Source organism: Chelmon rostratus, chromosome 6 (assembly GCF_017976325.1).
Source record: "Chelmon rostratus isolate fCheRos1 chromosome 6, fCheRos1.pri, whole genome shotgun sequence".
Lineage (NCBI taxonomy): Eukaryota > Metazoa > Chordata > Actinopteri > Chaetodontiformes > Chaetodontidae > Chelmon > Chelmon rostratus.
Window position 1 is genome coordinate 5,945,226 of NC_055663.1, and position 20,028 is coordinate 5,965,253.

The 20,028-nt window shown below is 39.3% G+C and overlaps 2 protein-coding genes across 3 annotated transcripts; both read left to right on the plus strand.

Annotated features, from left to right (window-relative positions):
• Window positions 1-6,164: 6,164 nt before the first annotated feature.
• si:dkey-12e7.4 (uncharacterized protein LOC558132 homolog) lies at window positions 6,165-10,830 on the plus strand. 2 transcript variants are annotated; one of them, XR_006006902.1, is made up of 7 exons: window positions 6,165-6,393; window positions 6,548-6,599; window positions 7,023-7,210; window positions 9,164-9,337; window positions 9,672-9,782; window positions 10,063-10,278; window positions 10,346-10,830. XR_006006902.1 is itself a non-coding variant. In XM_041939320.1 (6 exons), the coding sequence occupies exons 1-6, from the start codon at window positions 6,241-6,243 to the stop codon at window positions 10,174-10,176; spliced, it is 792 nt and encodes a 263-aa protein (XP_041795254.1). In that variant the 5' UTR covers window positions 6,165-6,240; the 3' UTR covers window positions 10,177-10,830. The 2 variants fall into 2 exon arrangements, 1 of the variants encoding a protein (XP_041795254.1); XM_041939320.1 differs by having other exon boundaries at window positions 10,063-10,830.
• A 940-nt stretch (window positions 10,831-11,770) lies between these two features.
• syt19 (synaptotagmin XIX) lies at window positions 11,771-18,598 on the plus strand. The gene is made up of 9 exons (XM_041939439.1): window positions 11,771-11,912; window positions 12,702-12,909; window positions 13,017-13,090; window positions 13,982-14,101; window positions 15,467-15,649; window positions 15,761-15,910; window positions 16,241-16,360; window positions 17,633-17,744; window positions 17,833-18,598. Exons 2-9 carry the CDS (start codon window positions 12,717-12,719, stop codon window positions 18,138-18,140), a joined length of 1,260 nt encoding a protein of 419 aa, XP_041795373.1. The 5' UTR covers window positions 11,771-11,912; window positions 12,702-12,716; the 3' UTR covers window positions 18,141-18,598.
• Window positions 18,599-20,028: the final 1,430 nt, after the last annotated feature.

Here is a 20,028-nt window from a genome sequence, read left to right on the forward strand (position 1 = left end):
GATTTTACATCAAAAATCAGACTGCTCACTAAGAGATGCAGGATGAACTATGTTCTTTAGCTGTAAATCTGCTTGAAAAGGAACATTGCAAATGAAAAAAAACCCCTACATACTTCAATACAAATACATACATACAAAACACTGAATACTTATTTTAGAAGAAATGCAAACTGAAAAAAATATGCTGAAGATTTGATAAATGGGAATTTTTTTGTCATAAATGTTCTTTTCTATGCTGCCAACCGCATGTTATAGTGACAAGAGGCAAAAACATCAATACTAATAGCAAATGGCAATATATTTTTTATAGTCTTTCATATGAAATGTACATATATATAGTCTTTTTTTTCCCCCATTTCCTTTGTTATTGCTATTTCCATTGCTACTGCCTGTAACACCCAAATTTCCCCAGCAGGGGATCAATAAAGTTTATCTTACCTTATCTTAAACACAACATTTAGAGAAACAGCATTACTATGATGCATTATACCATAATATGGCTTCAGTGACATGTATTTTCCACATGTGTTTTAGTCACACTGGTATGATCTAGGGTTGGTCGGTCCACCACTTTGATCCAGGCTGAAATATTCCATCACCTATTTTATGGATTGTCATGAAATCTGGTTCAAGATCTCATGGTTCCCAGAGGATGAATGTGAATGATTTTGGTGAGCCCTTTCCTTTTCCTCTACCGCCACCAACAGGTTGATTTTTGTGGTTTTGAGTGAAATGTTTCAACAAATGTAAAGAAGTCCATATATTTGCTGGCAATGTGTTAGATTCCTGATTGTTTTCCTTTTAAGATCAGCAGTAAGGACACTAAACTTGCATGTGAAGAGCTTCCAACTCCATCTCTTGGTCTTCATCAGTAGAACTGGTTTGTATGTGGTAATGAGGTTCACGGTGCAACCTCAATCTGTTGATGCGGACCATGAGGCGGATTTAAAAGCTCTTGGAACTATTTATCTATTTCGGCAAGAGAGCACACAGCAGTCAGCAGGATCTAAATGTGGTATCTTTGATGGAGCACTTTGTTGACTCATGAGTTGTTTAGATCAGGTCTGTTACACTGATAATCTAATGAAGTCTTTGTGTTCTCAGTTTGGGAAAGAGGTTACAAGCTGCATTTATGGCACAGACATAACTTGACTTCTTGAAATGGCGGGCATTCTCCTTCAGCAGTTTGAGGGTGATTTCTCTTTCTGCTGAGATGTTGTTTTTTTTTCACTGATTTGCTTATTTTCTGCACTTTTCTCTCAGACTGAATTTTCCACAGGACATTAAACAGTATTGAATATTAAATCATGTTCAGGCTTCCACATGATGGGGCAAGCACTTATCAAGGTTTTTGTGAGCAGTATTTACACAAGCATCCTCGATAAGTGAATAGCTTAGTAGACGGAATAACCAAAGGATACTGTTGTTCGTGTAAACACACTTAATCATACATTTAGCCCACTGCGATAAACCAATATGTGCTAAAGACTGGAGGCAGCCAACTACACTGTGTGCAGGGGAGAAAGAGACAAGAGAATATGAATATAAGAGGATAACGCCATGATTTATTCATTGATGAAAAAACCCTGGTGTTTTATTTATGATCTCTTTAAATATAGCTCATGTGAATTAAATAAATGATTGAAAATGGATGTTCTAACCTAGATTCTTGTGTATCCCACACACCCGGGCACACACTGAACTCAGGCACGGGCACGCATGTGCACAAATATACGCCACATGTTAATACACAGCAAACTGCAGCTGGTTTGACTGCAACTGACAAAACATGAACAATCTTTAACAATCTCTTCTATCATTACACTTCACTGTCACTAAAGAGCAGAATTCTCAGGAGCACTAGAGACCATACTGCTGTGGGATCACAACAGAATCACCTGTCAACATGCTGACGTTCCAACCCACGAGTACTGAGTCATTACCACATTATAACATGAGTACTCAGTCAGTACTACATTATTACATGAGTACTCAGTCAGTACCACATTATCACATGAGTACTCAGTCATTACTACATTATTACATGAGGACTCCGTAATCATTACCACATTATTACACTCTACACAGTCATTACCACATTATTACATGAGTACTCAGTAATCATTACCACATTATTACATGAGTACTCAGTAATCATTACCACATTATTACACGACTACACAGTCATTACCACATTATTACATGAGTACTCAGTAATCATTACCACATTATTACATGAGTACTCAGTCATTACCACATTATTACATGAGTACTCAGTAATCATTACCACATTATTACATGAGTACGCTGTCATTACTACATTATTCCATGAGTACTTAGTCATTACCACATTATTACATTAGTACTCAGTCATTACCACATTATTACATGAGGACTCAGTCATTACGACATTATTACATGAGGACTCAGTCATTACTACATTATTACACAAGGACTCAGTAATCATTACCACATTATTACATGAGGACTCAGTAATCATTACCACATTATTACATGAGTACTCAGTCATTACTACATTATTTCATGAGTACTTAGTCATTACTACATTATTACATGAGGACTCAGTCATTACCACATTATTACACAAGGACTCAGTAATCATTACCACATTATTACATGAGTACTCAGTCATTACTACATTATTTCATGAGTACTTAGTCATTACTACATTATTACATGAGGACTCAGTAATCATTACCACATTATTACATGAGGACTCAGTCATTACCACATTATTACATGAGGACTCAGTAATCATTACCACATTATTACACAAGGACTCAGTAATCATTACCACATTATTACATGAGTACTCAGTCATTACTACATTATTTCATGAGTACTTAGTCATTACCACATTATTACATATTACTCATAGGTTGGACCATACCCACCTTCAAACGCATCCTTCATTTTGATCTCAACTCCACAGTTGGGTTTCAGGTCACAGTTTTGGACTGTCACGATGACAAAATATTATATATATGTCTGGCAAAGTAGTGAATTCCACTGTGGGAGCTATAACAGGAATCTCAGGGATCACATTTAGCCATGATGACACACAAACAGTCACAAGGTGAAAACAATACGAGCCAAGCTGTCGCAACTTTTACTCTACCAACTCTGGAGGGAAAGATCTGGCTCTTCAATGCTCCACTGTGGAGACCAGCTATAGTGAACTGAAATTCATCATAAAGCTCTGTAAGGCCTAGGGGCGATGGAGACTCAGGTAATAATTCTCTGTAGGATCATCACTACGAGTGACCCCTTTCACATTATCACATTGTTTTCACATTGCAGGATACTGAATGAGAGGATTTTCCAAATGTGGAACTATTCCTTGAAGAAGCTACTTCTCCCCCTGTGTTAAACCTGAGCGTACAGCCATTCTTAATTATGAGGCTTTCTTATGCCAGGGCTGTAAAACTGATTAAAGCAAATATATACTTAATGCTGACTGACAAATTCTTATACATAAAGTGACAGTAGCCCAGAGTCATATTAACCTGCCCACGTAAGCCAGGAGACTCAAGTTTTCTATTAGGTCACTCCATTGGAAATCCAAAACACTTAAGCATTTGGAGAAATAAATACCCTTCTCCTTGGTTTTAATGAAGATTGTCAATGATCTTTACCATGCCTCATCCTTTCATAGGCTCTTGTCAGAGTCCCAGTGGTCCGTTAATGTTTATTCCTTACCACCAAGCCAATATAGGATGTTTCAGGAGGAGTATATGAAAGAGGATCCTTATGGGTTACAGGGAAAGGAAGTACTATGGAATGATCAATACTGCCATTTTCAGTTACAGAAAAGCATCCTAGAGGGACTCGACCCGCCTTTCATTTTGTTTGAATCACACATACCCACAGAGAGAGTGTAATGCCTCAGAAGTTCTGTCTTGAATCTGCTGCTTTTGCTTGACCTTGGTTATCGATCAAGCAGAAAGGCACACATGCAAAAAGAAAAATCAATGGTGGATTAATCCGTACGTTAAGTTGTACACTTTTAAATTCACTGTGCCATCACAAAAAGCACTGAGAGCCTCACACCGAACTGAAAGAGACAATGTTGATGGTCCTGAATAAAAACCACACCAGCAGGTTATCAGGCTGAATCACATGTCACCTGGGGTTCAAGTTCAGCGCCTTTGCTACAAATGTCACTCTGCTTCTTTCCTGTCATGTTTCATTGGGTGCAGTGGAGTTTGAACAGCAACTGTAGCACAGCTCAATAAATACCTTCAGCTAAGAAATCTGACAGGGGTCCTCCATTTTTCATTTTTCACTATTTGAAATGGCAAACTGGAAACTCATGGAAATCACATTTTGCATGTCTACTGTCCCTCTGCTCTGCTTGCTGGACAACCAATCGCTATCTAAGCTATTAGCTGATGGCTGAATTTTCTGTAGAGACAATACCTCACTATTGTGTATGCTTAGAGAGCCAGTTAACAGCCTCCAGCTTCAGGAGCACAGCTCGGCACCACACATTGTACCATTACCAATCCATAATTTGCAGTTTGTGCTCTGTGCCAAAGTAATGTGTTCGCAAATGGAGGCATAGAAGCCAAATTCCAAATTAACTGACCTGAAGCAGACCAGGGATATCTGCTGCTCCCAAGCACCAGAAGCTTTAAGAAAATCTGGACGAAGGAGGCTGCCAGAGGAACCATCTGTGTGCTGTGACTGCATAAGCTCCATCAGCTGTGCTGTCACCCTTATCTCTGCACCTCCATCTTCGATTCAGTATTTGAAAACTAACTGAATGCAATTGCAAACAGTGGATCCCCTCTCCCACTTGCAAAGTTACTATTCGTGAAAGCCAGACCTCTCATCTCATCAGAAATAACAAACAGATCCGGAAAAAGGAGTTATTTTAATATTGTTCAACATTTGCTTCGTTCTGTCAAGTAATCTAATAAAGATGAAAAAGTGGAAGTGAACACATCATGCAAATGATTATAAAGTAACAGCTACTGATTATACTAGGTTATCAAGCCCTGTTACAGACTACATTTAGCATTTCTAAACAGATGTTATAAAACAGCCACTGAAGGTAAGCTCTAACAGGAAACTCAAAGGCTGTTTCTTGTATTCTAGTCACAGCACAAATTATCACACTGTATGTAACTCCCAACAAAACCTATAAAACATTTGATAGTTTTATGTTGTCATTTGATGTATCTTTCATATTTTCCGCCTCATTAAACCAAACTGTAATACAATTTAATTTCTTAAATAAGAAATTAATCATTAAATAAATTCTTGCGTATAAAATTGCCTAATTTTTCGGAATTTTAAAGTAAATTTTGGCTTGTTTTTATGCAAAAATTTACATCCTAAACAACGTGAATAAAGTTTTACAATCTAGGCAGACATGCTCAATAGCCTCCCTGCACCCTGATTTCCACTTATGTAAACAAATGGAAATGTGCCTTTTGTAATTAACTTTTTTCATTGGTTTTCATACAAAACAAACCACACAGAACACGGACATCACAACCAAAAAAACAAACAAACAAACAAACAAAAAAACACCAGTGTCCAAATGAATAAAACAACTGAAATCATAAAAAAAGACATTCAACACACACACACACACACACACATACAGTGTGTAATAATAATAATAATAAACAATAATACACACAGGGACAGTATCGGCACTACCGATCATATTGCTATCAGTCACATACCTCCTTAGCAGTGTATCATCTTTTTGATTTCACCCTAATTTAAAAGTGAAACTATGATTTTTTTCTGGTCTATTAAAATATCCCACTCACTAATGAACTATCGTTCTGAACGTTTCAACCAAAGAGCTTTAAGCAAAGAAGCTCTTGAGCTGCTAACAGCTGTGTGAGGCACTTACACCAGCAATGGATTGTGGGAAAAACGAACCAAGGGCTGCGGGACAAAAAACGTCCTGGACTTTCTGTGTTTCTTTTAAATATTATTCTGTGTGACTGATTAAGATCAGTTCCTGTCACCTTACGCTCAGAAACTGTCGTTCTGACAACCTTCAGTTTCCGGAGTGTTTCTAGCCTCTGTTGAACCATCTCGCTAGTGTACAGGCTTTGGTTTGTTCGGGTCAAGTGGAGCAATCGCCCCACCTACCGGAAGAGTCGCGAGACGACTGCAGATTTAGCAAAGCCCGGTCACGAGAGCTATCTGGACCTGGGCCGCCGAGTCCGCCATTAGTTACAGGTAGCGTGAGCAATGAGCGGTGCCGTGAGTTTCAAAAAGTGCGGCTCTGTGCTGGTGACGGGAGCCAGCCGAGGGCTCGGGCTGCAGATAGTCGAGAGCCTGGCCAGCGGAGGTTTCTCACCCGACAAGATCATAGCCGCGTGCAGACAGCCCGCGAGCGCGCAGGTAAACACCAGCAGCCAACGTCACGAGCAGCTTTCAAGATAAGGCTCCTGTAGCCATGTGTATAAGGCCTGTAGTGCTTTAAACCTTCTGATAGAGGAGTGACCTACTTCTGAACGGCGCTGAGGCGCTGACATGATGTGTTTTTAACCTCCAGAAACTTCAGGAGCTGGCAGAGAAACATCGCAACGTCCATATAATCACTTTGGGTAAGACAAAGAAGAGAAATGGCTGAGAATATATGTCACTATAAAGGATGATAGGTTTTTTTTTTATATGTCTGGAACAAACAGAGGCCTCTATAATTTGGATGAATTTAATCATTTTAATCTCATGTATGCCCATTAACATAAATAATCCCTCTTTTGTATTAATAACTAAACAGAAATGACTAAATGTATACCAGCCAACATCTTACAGCACAACTACTTAAACACATGTTGGCCTCATGCATTAAACATGTAGAAATAGCATACATCCTGTACATACTGGACATAGTTGAAGTTAAACATTATTAACTAATTAATTCATTTTACTTTTGGTCATGTTCAACTTGAATTATCTTTTGTTTGTATTGATTTTTGTTTGTTTTTGGTTGATTGAGTCACAGTGTTAATGCGTGTCTCTGCCAGATGTATTGAACCAGGAGAGTATTGAGAAGTCTGTAGAAGAGGTGGGTCTGCTGGTGCAACAAGAGGGTCTGAACTGCCTGATCAACAATGCAGGGATCAATGTGGTGGCCGACTTTCATACCGTCACTGCAGAGAAGATGATAGAAAACTTCCACACAAATGCTGTGGCTCCTCTAATGATCACCAAGGTAATATCAGATTTTGTGTTTTCAGTCCAGTTAAGTGTTTATCAGCTAGTTAGTGACTTCAGCTCGAGTCACCAAATTGTGAAATAGAAAAGAAAAGAAGCCACACTTCTGTTTCCTTCAGTCACGGGAGCAGGACCCAGGAATGGTTAATTTTTTGAATGCTGCAAACTAAATCAAAGGGGTGACCTTGATGGACAGAAGTAACAAAAACTCCTTAGCCCAGGGCTGACTGCATTTCATCAATATTAATTAAAAGTCTGGTTTCAGTTGGCCTCAGAGAACAGGGCGGACTACAGAGCAACATCCTGTGCTGGTGAAAATTCAGACGCTGATCAAGAACATGTCAGCAGGGCAGATGCTTGCTGACACACAGTTTGCTCCAGTTGAAGGACAGTCTCTGTAAGTACAAGGCCACGCTGCAGTCTGATTGTGTGGCGTTGGAGGGAAGTACACAATGAATATTTAAAGCAGAAGCCTGGACTACTGTCGATGAGCTCAGATTTTGAAACATGCTATACACGCATTTACGGTTTTAACACCTCATTCACATCAGAGGACTATTTGATTAGTAGATCAACAGAAAATGAATTTGAAAGGCAGCTATTTTGATAATCAATTTAATGCTTCAGTTGTTTTTCTAAGCAAAAATGCCCAACATTTGATGTTTTTAGCTTCTCACATTTGAGGACTTTCTGCTTTTTTGTCTTATACAACAGTGCAATATTTTAAGACTAAATCATTAATGGATTATTTGACAAATAATCAGGATATTAATCTATCATGAAAATAACCATTAATTGTAATCCTAATTAATATGTATTATGTCCAGAAACTACATAACCAGCTTTCCTGGTGTGAAAAAGTATTAAAAGAATTCAACATTGCCTACCTTCCTTATTGCCTATTTCTTTATTTATTTTTGTTGATCCCCCTTTTTGCTGGAGATGATGACTATTGTTTTATTTTATTTTTTTAAACTGCAGACTTCAAAACAAAGCCAAACTAATCAAAACAAAAAGATTAATACAGACTCATACTACTCATATAATATGATCAGTAGTATCGTAAATTCCTGATGCATAATACAGAGTGTTAAAATATAAGAGAATTAAAAAAGAAAAAGACTCTCTGGATTGTATCTCTACATATGTTAACATATCATTAAGAGTATTGTTAAGATGCTGTATCTGCTAAAATATTATCAATATTTTTAAGGTCATCTCAGATTAATGAAGCACTGCAATATTAAAGCATCACTGGATTAAAACTGTAATGAGATACTTTAACACTCAGTTGGCAGTTTACTAGGTACACCTAGCAAAAACTAGTCTTTGCAGTCTAAAATACAACAGTCCAATAATACAGCCTCCCCATGGAGGTTAAAATGTTCAGGTTTTTTTTAGTGATGTTGATTCAGCTTTGCAAGCATTTTGTACTTTGTGGTGCTGCTGAACTGTCTTTCATTATACAGACAAGTGTTTCTGCTACTCAACCTGCTGTCGATATAAAATGGGTGGACAAAGTACTCAGTATAATGCAGTACAGAGTGTAATTTGGACATTCTGCCACTAGAGGGCAGTGTTTTATGCCTCCCTACAGACTGGGCAGTGTGAAATGTGTTTCAGTCTGACTGGAAATGCTCCAGAGTTTGTTCAAAATGGGAGATTTAATGATAAGATTCTTAATAAAATGTGTATGTCTAGATTATATCTCTCAGGTATTAATATTTTGTATTGTTTGCAGTGCCAGTTGTGTTATTAAAATCCTTAAATAAAAATGTAATAATTTATCAAACTAATCACACAGCACAGTGATTCTCAAAAGATTCTGAAGATTCATTAAGCTCTCCTGCAATGTTAATTACAGTTTCCTTGTGGACATATCGATCATGTGAGGAGGTTGATCCCACCTTCTGCTATAATGCTGTTTTACCCCCTTTTCTGCCCCTACCAGGCCTTTCTGCCTCTGCTGAAGCAAGCTGCGTCCAGAAGAGGAGCAGGTGGTGCAGGGAGCATGGGCATCCAGAGGGCTGCCGTCATTAACATGACATCGCTGCTGGGCTCTGTGGAGCTTGCCTGGGGGGAACGGGCCAACAACTTCAGATGGTACCCCTACAGGACGTCCAAGGTATTGTTGACATGGGATGATTACATTTGCTTAATACCAGTTACTAAAAACGCAAGACTGTTAGGGCACATAAGGTAGGTTAACTCTGCTTTGGTATGGCTACAGAAAGGGAGCTCAGGCTATTATAAATTGTTGGGTATTTTAGACTTGGCAAATTAAGGCAAATAAAAGAAAGCTATGTGCACTCTTCTGATGATACATTCTGCAACAATTGATAGTAGGAATAATGTGAAAATATCAGCTGCACCTTCCACCCCCCCACCCCCTGTGGATCACCTGCTGTGTGGATTTTACTTTGTGTTGCATAGTAACTTGTGTCTGCCTGTTGTCTCAGAGTGCCCTAAACATGGTGAGTCGCTGTATGGCTGTTGACCTTGAGCCTGATGGGATTCTCTGTATGGCTATTCACCCTGGCTGGGTCCGCACTGACATGGGGGGGTCAGAGGTAAGGTCCAGCTCTTAAGGAGCTGTGTTTAACACTGCATACACTCCAGCCTTTTTTTCCCCCTTATCTTATGTTAGTAAGAAAAAAATGTTTTAGAGAACGCATTTGACCAAAAGACATCAGATGTAAGATGGTCTTTTACATTCGAGAGCTGTTACACATTTTATGTTTATGTCACATTTTAGTGTCCTGTGCTGGATTATGGATTGTGGATTATTGTATTCAAATTTCTAAGAAGTGTGTCTGAATACATTTTTTGTGTTTATTCATCTCTTTCCAGGCTCCACTCTCTTCAGAGGAGAGCGTTTCTTCCATCTTGTCTGTGATTGGTGGACTGAGTGAAAAGGATCATGGGTCATTTCTGAACTTTACAGGAGAGGTGTTGCCGTGGTGACCCTGATCATCAGAGCAATAAACAGGATGAATCTAAGCGCCACTAACTCAGACGAATGGCTGTTTATTCAGTCAGATCAGCTTCAGCTATGCAAACAAGAACGCATCTTTGGCGCAAAGTGGACCCTGTTAAATCTTTATCGAGCTCTACCTTTTAATAGGAGAGTCATGCATATTTCACCTAAATACAACTACATGATAGGAGAGCAACATTATTCAATTTCTAAAAAGGAGGCTATTTTAAAGTGTTCAGAACTGCTGTAGCTGGGCAGGGTATGCTATGTGCTGTAGCTTGTCTTCTACATACAGCACACTCAGCAAACTGTTAGCCAGTGCAGCCCTACATACCTAACATGTTTCAGAAAACATGACATAAATGACAATATAGAAAACACGGTTATAATTACATACAGTATGTCTTCACAGTAGATGTTAAAATTGTTGAGAAATTCTACATTAATGAACAATGTAAAATGTGCTTATAGCTTTGTACAGCTACATAGGAGTGTGTTGTGAACCATTTCTAAGTGAAGTGAATTATCTGGCCCTCCAGTTGAAATGTTAGAATATAGTAGAATCTATATAGTGTATTGAAAATACACTAGTTTACCATGTGTATACTGTTTTATGCTGCTGTGTAAATAAACATAGAAATGTCTTACCTCTTTCTGAGATAGTTACTTTTTCAAGCATTCGACTTTTTTGTTGCAAAACTAATAAAAGTTCGAGTGTGCATGAGTGTGTCTTCCAGTGAAGGAGTTTAATATGAGATGCTACATGTTTTTAGCCTTGTAGTTGGTTTTTTGATGAACTGAGATGATCTTCTAGTGGCAGTGCTAGAACAATAATACTTCCTTGTCAAACAAGGAAGTTTAGTAAAAACGTTTTTCTTCCTTAATTCTTGGAATTGCAAGTTTAGTTTGTTTCGTAACTCTGTCTTCCAGCAGGGTGAGTTTGCAGTGAAGGCCTATTTTACACACATTCCTCCTTCCCATTGTGTGTCTGTCTGAGTCTGAAAGATAATGTCAACAATGAAAACCTTCAGGACAAATGTCATTCAAAGGCATGGCCCAGTCCCAGCTGTTACAATTGTAAGAGAGCTGAGTGTTTTCTTATCAGTGTCAGTTTACAGCACATGTAATGACAGCTGGTTTGGGTACAGTTAGACGATAAAGCAGAACTGAAGATGAACATGCAGCGCAGGAAATGAATGCATTGAAAGTATCCAGGCAAAGTCCGCTCAACAGCTAATTATCTGAAAATATTGATGTAATTATTACTTAAAAGCGCAATAGAAATGTATATGGTGGTGTATAGAAGACCAACACGATGGCTTAGGCAGGATTCAGTGAAAGAGAGCAGCAGCGGCGTGACTTATCACTAGCAGATGCACAGGTGCAATGATTTGACGTGTTTTAATCCCCTATTTTGTTTGCAGAAGTTCTTTAACCTGAACTTTTAGCAAGCAGCCCTGCAGAGGAAGGGAGCTGGTGATCCATTCATTTCAATGTAATCAAACCAGTTTGGCCACAATGGTGTGCAGGTAGTCACGTGCTCTGTGTGTGTGTGTGTGTGTGTGTGTGGAGAGAGAAAAGACAGAGCGAGTGTGCTTATAGAACCACAGGTGGAACAGTTAGAAGCTGTTTCAGTGAACTTTTAAGAGCTCTGCATGGATTTACAGCACAGGAAGGTGACTGCACTCCTGAAGATGAGCAGAAGTTTCATCACTTACTACAGGTAAATGTTTCTGTGTGTCCATCATGTGCTTATGTATGAGACTTTTTTTTCTACCATTCATTTCGAGCTCATTTGTGCATATGCAACTAATAATAATATCAATGATAATAATAATAACTGGTTTGTGTTTGTTTAAATATAAATTGTAGTTACATCGTTGCAGGCTTTTTGTCAACGTTCGTCTTGTTTTGCATGATGAAGTGTGAGCAGGACAAGTGCTATTTTAATAAACTGCCTCTGATAGGAGATAACTGTGTCTCTCTGACCACAGCAGAGAAGTGAGCAGGCACAAGGACATTTTGACCTGATCATTTGTGCCAATCACATACATTTAATGTATGTGCATGTCTGTACCAACTAAATCTTTGTAGCTTGTAAAAAAAGAAGACTTAGACTGCAAGTGTGCAAATCTGTTTTTGTCCAAACAATATCGTCTGTATTACCACTCCTAACTCCTAAAGTGGAAAAGTTCCAGCTCCTATTAGGGCTGTAGCTAACAGCTTGCTTTCCGTGGTCAATTAATCTATTGACTATTGATTATTTTCTATTAATCTGTTCATTGTTTCAATCCACAAATCATCAGAATGTAGTGACAAATGCGTGTCATTTTCCCAGAGCCCAAGTTGACATTTTTGAATACTTTGTTTTGTCACAAATCCTCTTTAGTTGATATTAGTGCTGCCTTATGACTGAACCACCAATATGGCTGCCAAATGGTCCATTATGTGGCCCAGAGTTCTAGAATCAGCAGTACGGTTCCCTCACATGGTCTGTCCTCCCATGTTGCAGGGGCTTGTAGGCCACATGGAGGTGGATCCAGCCCCACAGGGACTGCAGTTGGCTGCTGGAGACCTGAAGATGCCATTCTCAGATACGGTCAAGTACTGCATCCTGGGCATCTCTGTCACTCTTCTTCTGCTGGCGCTGGGCATCTTGGCATGGCAGGCCTTCAGATGCTGCACACAGACACGGGCCACATGCACCCAGAAAGACAGCGGTGAGAAGGGATTAGATTACTTACACACTACAGCACATATTGATGCTGGGTGTCTGACCAAGAAAGTAGTCACCAAATGCAAACTTGTGTCTGGTTTTTGTCTGTAGTGAACTGTGATCTGCTGCACTCAGACGGAAAGTCGCGAACAGCAGGACACTACTCAGGAGCTCCAAGTACTCGGGTAAGAGGACACGTATTTGAGGGGTGTGTATAGAAAAAAGTATTTTATTTAGCGGTGACCAGATTTCTTAACAAATCTATTGATGTTCGAGGTTCTATGTGGCTCAGAAGGTGAGTTGTGTGACTTAAATAAGTAACAAACAACAGGTCTTCAAACACTATGTACCAAGGAATTTTAATTCACGAGTTCATACAGGTGAGAAAAAAGTCACGCAGCCTCTCGCCTAGACTGAAGGAAGTCTTTCGTAGAGATTTGTGTCCTGACATGGATGTGTTTAACAGCATTATCATACCTGCAAGGATGCAACTGTGAGGGGAGTCATGTTGGGGGAGCTGTCTGTGTTGATTTAAGCTCTCTGACATGTGAGCTGTGTTTAAGAACTCAGTCACATTTTATTTGGATAGTCTGCTGCTTCCTTCCTAGCACATGACTTGTGTGTCAGTAAAAGTCTGGCTGAGTTTCACAACAATTAGTAGTTTTTTACTAGAGCTGGATGAAAAACTAGGGCAAAGACTGCACTGCCATCTGGGTTTAGGGTTGGGCAAAATAATAGGAACACTTTTAATCAAAATATGACCACAATCATGTCAGCACCTCTTTGACACAGTTTTAATGACATTTCAGCACAAAGTTCCTCAAATATTTTAACTATCTATACTTTTTATGTGATAATGATATTGTTTGGCGTTCCTGTTATTTTGTCTACACCCTGTATGTGGAGATGCTTCCATAGGCAACACTGTGTATGTACATAAAGCTTTTATGAGTACATTTGTTTAAACAAAGGAGAGCTGGGCCTTGTCACAAGTCAAATAAAAGCTGGAGGTGCTGCAGTTGTTAATAAAAACACCACTGATAGAAATGTGTGCTGTGTGTCTCCTCGCTTCCCAGGTGGAGGAGGTCAGCACAGAGGTGCACAGGCTGAGCCGCTGTCTGTCTCAGGCCCAGTTTCCCTCCTCTGGATCCACACAGACAGACGAACAAATGGGGGAACAGGCCAGTGTTAACAAGGTGGCAGACATTACTGTATATTCCTGTTGTCACATGACAAACTTGCAGCTCCAATTATTTTCCTTTTTCTTGCTCCCTTCATAAAGTCTTATGTGTATCTTATCTTCTAAAACTAATCGAGACTCCTTTACAGCTTTGTTTTACTGAAGGAGTATTTCTCTCACATTAAAAGACCAGTGTGTAGGATTTAGTGGTAGCCTATTTGGCAGTGAGGTTGCAGATCACAACCAGCTGAATGCCCCTTGCCACACCCCTCCCTTTGTGTGTGTGAAAGAGAAGCTAAGGTGGCTGCAAAATTGCAAAAGGCGCTTTCTAGAGGCAGTGTTGCGTTTGTCCCTACTGGGCTACTGTAGAAACATGGCCATGCAACATGACTCCATGTAGACATAAAGAGCTAACACTACGATTTTTATCTTATCTACGATTCAGACTCTTAGTGAACCATTACACACTAATGACAACATAACTTACGAATATCATATTAAATTTCTGCCAATAGATCCCCCTAAATCTTCAATGCTGGACCTTCAAATGGATATTCCCCACTCATTGTATCATGTCGTTTTTGGAGAAATGTATAACACTCTTGTGTCTGACAACAACCACACAGTATCGGTGATGTGTGCAGTTCTATGAGGTATAGGCACTTTGGTGATTTGAGCTAAATGCTAAAATTAGCATGCTAACGTACTAATGTATATTATATAATATTTACCAGGTTCACCGTCTTAGTTTAGCATGTTAGCATGCTAACATTTACTAGCACTAAACACAAGGCATGGCTGAGGGTGGTGGGAATGTAATTACTCTGGCCATAAAGTATTTGACAAATAAACATTTTGTCCTAACGATGGTGCTAAAGGAAACATTAGGAGATCACCAAAGTCCATAATTTACCTTCTAGGGAATTTCAAAGCAAGCTTTAGTTTAGTAGTAGTTATATATTTTACTCAAAACCAAAGCTGTAAACCTCATGGCATTGCACTGCCACTTACAAAAACATCACCAAATTCAGGAGGATTCATCCTTGGGACCATGACTGTTAGTACAAAGGTTCAATCCATGCAGTAGTTGTTGAGATGTTTCAGTCTGGATCAAAGTGTTGACAGATTGGCAGTCCGCCAGACTGATTTTAGCTTTCATTAATCTGATTGCTGACACCTGTTCTGGCTACATCTCTTAAATCGTCCACATCTAACACCTTATAATATATTTTAACTGAGATGATGGAAATCTCCATTTGACCTAGTCATAGTGAGGTTAAAAAAGATGAATCACCTAAAGAAAATATACAGTGAATTTCATGTTTTCAAGCATATCAAGAAGGTGATATTGGTGACTTTCCTAACACGCTCTCTTATACAGGTCGATGGATCGCTCCGTTTCTCCGTCTATTATGACCAGCTGCAGTCACAGCTGGTGGTCACCGTGTTGCAGGTGGAGGGGCTTCAAGATCACAGCCAGAAGCACAGTCTCCAGCCATTTGTTAAGTTAAGTCTAATGTGGGCAGGTTCAGAAGTGGAAGTGGAGGGCTGCACAGATGAGGAGGTAAATTACCGCTGATGGTGTCTTTCAAAGAATCTAAAACATCTTATTTGGGGAAATATACAGCTGTACTTTTTTTCCTTTCATGCTTACTTACTGCTGTGGCCCCCTCAGGGCGACGGGACGCCTCCTGTCATGTGGACAGTGCTGCAGGAGTGGCGGACTCGCATTGTGAAAGGCAGCTGTAACCCTTTATTTGGAGACCAGTTCAGCTGTATTCTACAAGATCCTGAGGAGCTTCAGCACATCAGCCTCAGAATGGAGGTCCTGCAGTACACAAACCCATCTCTCACTCTCAGTATCCCTCCACAAGAGTTTATTTGGTTGATTGAAGAAATAAGAGAAATAAGATCTAAGCAGAGAATCAAAATCTTTAAATTACACTTATTAGCTTGTGCTACAAGAGGGTTGCTTTCTTTGAAAACATCTTTCAGAAGTAGCAGCTAAAGTGTGTAGTCAATCTCCTCAATGGTTGGGCCAGAGGCTCCACCACCAGGAGCTGCACCACCAGCTCTGGAGAAGACACCAGCAGTGTTTTTTGTGTGAGAGTCTGTAAATAAATGTCTGTCTGTCATGTGTCTGTGTGCATCTCAGGTGAGGGACTTTGATAAATTCTCCAGAAACACAGTCTTAGGAGAGGTGAGGGTTCCTCTCGGGCGGCTCAACATCTCCTACCCTCTGGAGCTACAAGAAGATCTACAGATACCCCACAAGGTGCAGGAAGACATCATGTATACAAACACACACATGTGCAGTCAAATAGGAATATTTTTCTAAAAAAGTGAAATAAAGAATGCCTTTCTTCCACATTAACTTCAATGAGTGTTGTAGAGTATGTTTACATGGTTATAAAACTAAATAATAAATTGCTCTGCCTTAAGTGTTTTTTAGTTTTCCAAACTTATGCAAGCTTAGAACCAGGATGTACATACAACTTCCATTTAGAATTAGATGATTGTCATTTTGTAGCCATAACAACAAAAAAAATACAGAACAGCATTGTTGATATTTAATTGTTAAAGGGGAAGCAGTTAAACAACATGGGTCACTGTAGCATCCCGCTCTTATTGTAAATTAGAGTTAATAGAGGGATAATTGGCAGTCATCTGCATATGAATGCAGGTCAATTTCGATTAAGTTAATTAAAAGCTATTATTCCGTCAGATGACAGTCGATGGGTCCCAAGACTGCATTTCAGCCAATGCTTTCCACCTCTTTTGCTCTCCACATAGACTGTTTACCTGCACGCAACCTTAGCCTGCTCAAACAGGATTAGTCAATACCACGTGGCCTACAAATGGAAACCAGAACGCTTCTGACTCCAAAATCTTGTCCATTGCCTACAGACTCTGAATACATATGCAGATATCTGTTGATAGAGATTAATAGAGGGAGGATGACTTGGTCCTTAAAGTAAAAAAAGGACACATTGGAAAAGTGAATCTATTATCATTATGTCATGTTAAGGATTTGCATAGCTAATCATGGGCAAAATAATCTAATTTATCACCTTGATAATGACAATAAGTTTTATTGTAATTTCTGGAACATATTGAATTTATTGTTATTGTTATTATAATTAATGTTCCTTTTTTGTATTCCTTTCTCTTATTTATGTAAAGTTTGATCATTGCATACCTCTGTTTTAAGTGTTAACAGTATAGATTATATACAGAATGTGTGTGTGTGTGTGTGTGTGTGTGTGTGTACTCTAGTTGAAGGATCTTAAAGCGAGTGGCATTTGACTGATAAACAATTGCCAATCATTTCAGTTCATGGGCAAAATCAACCTTTTGAATTACTGTCGAAATGAATACTTCACTGTTGTGTCCATTATTTCAAATGCAGTATTCTTTTGTGTTTGTGCATTTTAGTTTCCTGTTGAATGCTGTTGTTTATAGGACACTGCAATAAATGTCACCATGTTTTCAGATTGCATATGAATACATCTTGTGCTGGAGTGTTTATCCTCTGCTTTCTGGACAGGATCTTGTCGGAGAGGTGCTTCTTTCTTTAAGGTTCCTTCCTACTTCTCAGAGGCTTGAGGTTGGACTGCTAAAGGTCAGAATGCTCCCTACTGAAATGTGCTCAGATGCAGGTAAATAATGACAAGCTTTATTCAAATAAAGCCATGAACATACAGCATAATAATACAATTCCTAATTTGGCTTCTCTGTATTGTACAGCCCTGTATGCCAGGATCAGTGTGCAGTGCAACCAGTGCAAGTTGAGGTACCAAAAAACCTCTGCAGTGGCCCGCTGCCTGGTGACTGTCTTCAACGAGGTCTTCATGTTCTCCCTGCCGGAGTTTCCTATGCAACAATGTAAAATTATGGTTTCTGTGTTCGAGACTCACACGATTAGGAAATCGACCAAGCATCTGATTGGACAGTTGACTGTGGGGAAGGAGAAGAATTCAGAAGACAAGCACTGGAGCCTGATGATGTGCTCAGTCCGCCAGCCAGTAGCAAAGTGGCACGGCCTGCTGATCTAATATCTCGTGAATCCTCTCCTGAACTTCCTTGGTGTCCGTATTGCTTGTGTTTAATTGAAAGCTGTGGTGCATCAGGCTGTGGAGATCTGCACCTGCTTCACTGCAGGCCGAACATGGACTACTCTCCCTCTTGAATCCTCAGTGCTAGAAAGACCTCTCTGCTCCAATTAGACCTGAAATCTTAGGTTACTCTTGTCCACAGACTCCTTTTTTTAATCTCTCTTTTTACATCCAAATGTCATTATATTGACATTTGCGCTACTTATTTCTGATGGAGATTTTTCACTTACTGTACTCACTCAGTGAATAACTATGTTGTGTCAATGTTACATTTATCTTTAGGCTGTGCTGTTCTTTTGCTCTTGCAAAAACTGCATTATTAAATATTTACATTACAGCTCTGAATGTCCAGTAAATTTATAAATTCACTGTCATAATAAGAGTGTTATATAATGCCTTGTATGTAAGAGAAACCCAAGAGTTCATGTAAAGTGTTGTTAAAGTGCATTGGACAGGGATTCAAGCTCAACAGAACATCCAACCATGGATCAGTAGCCTCACAGTGAAATATATTCATGCTCAATATGGATAAATATATTCAATATATTTTAACTCAGGGTAGTAGGTAGCAAAGCACTCTTATGAAGATGTGTGTGAGGATTCTCAGTCATTCAGGTCATGGTTATCCAATGACGGTTGAGTCAAGGGCAGCTGGATTTGGGTTTAGAAACTTGTGTTTGGGTCTTCTGGGTGGAGCTGTTTCTATCTTAGTGTGTTTCTGGGTTTGAAACACGCCAGGATGTGGTGTTTGTTTAAAACCCTGGGTTTCTCAGATCCTCCAGACACGCATGGAATGGCACCGTTGTTGTGTTTCTTCCTTTTTTCTTCACCACCACAGTGTTGCTGTTCTTCCTAGATCTTGTCGCTGTTAGGGTATCCACACGCTTTTAGCGTATCCCCCAGATGTTTGTGTTCCTTTTCTTGGGCCTGGCCACTTGTGTGGACTGATTTTTGTGGCAGGCTGCTACTGCCATCTGCTGGTGGAACTGTTTATTTTGTTTGTGAAAGCAGAAAACCTACAAGCACAGTCCAGTGCTGCTGACCTTAGCTACAGTGTGTGTTCGCACTCTGCCTTTGAGCTGCCAGTAACTGAATCAGTCAGTTAGGGCTGGAACTAATAATGATGATTACTGTTGTAAATAATAGCTATTAGATTCAGTATTTCACAATGTGGATCTTTTTAACGAACAAATTAATCACTTGATCAATATAATGTGAATATATCAAACAACAATAACAATATACAATTTGAATTGAAAAAAGACTAAGAGTAACACATTTAGTTTCTGTTGAATCTTCATTTTAAACTAGCAAATGGTCTTACTGATGAATTCTACGGTTGCTTGTTTGTAACCAAAATTGTTCTGTTGATGAATAGCAAGACCCGCCATTGTGGAATAGAAATGTTCACCAGGGCCAGATGGGTTGAGAATCCTAGCCACACGATTAATTTTCTGTGCTTTGCAGTGCTCTCTTAAAATGAATTGTGCTTACAGTCTTAAATGACTGAATTCTTCATGGGAGTGGACACCAAACACGTATTTAAAAAAACAAATGATTGAGCTTGACCATGTCTCTATGAATAAGATAGTGTGCAGATGAATGCACATGAATCTTCCTGTATATATATCCTGTAAGAATAAACAATAACAATATTAGGTAAGGCAACAATATTTCCCACAACATCACAAAGACGGGCTGGACAAGTATCTTACATGCAGAAATAAAAAGATCATATTTGGTTTGTGTGAAAGCACTGCAGGCAGTTGAGGGTCAAATCATGTCAGAAAGTAATTAGATGTGTCTCTTTCAGCTTTCTTGCTTGCTC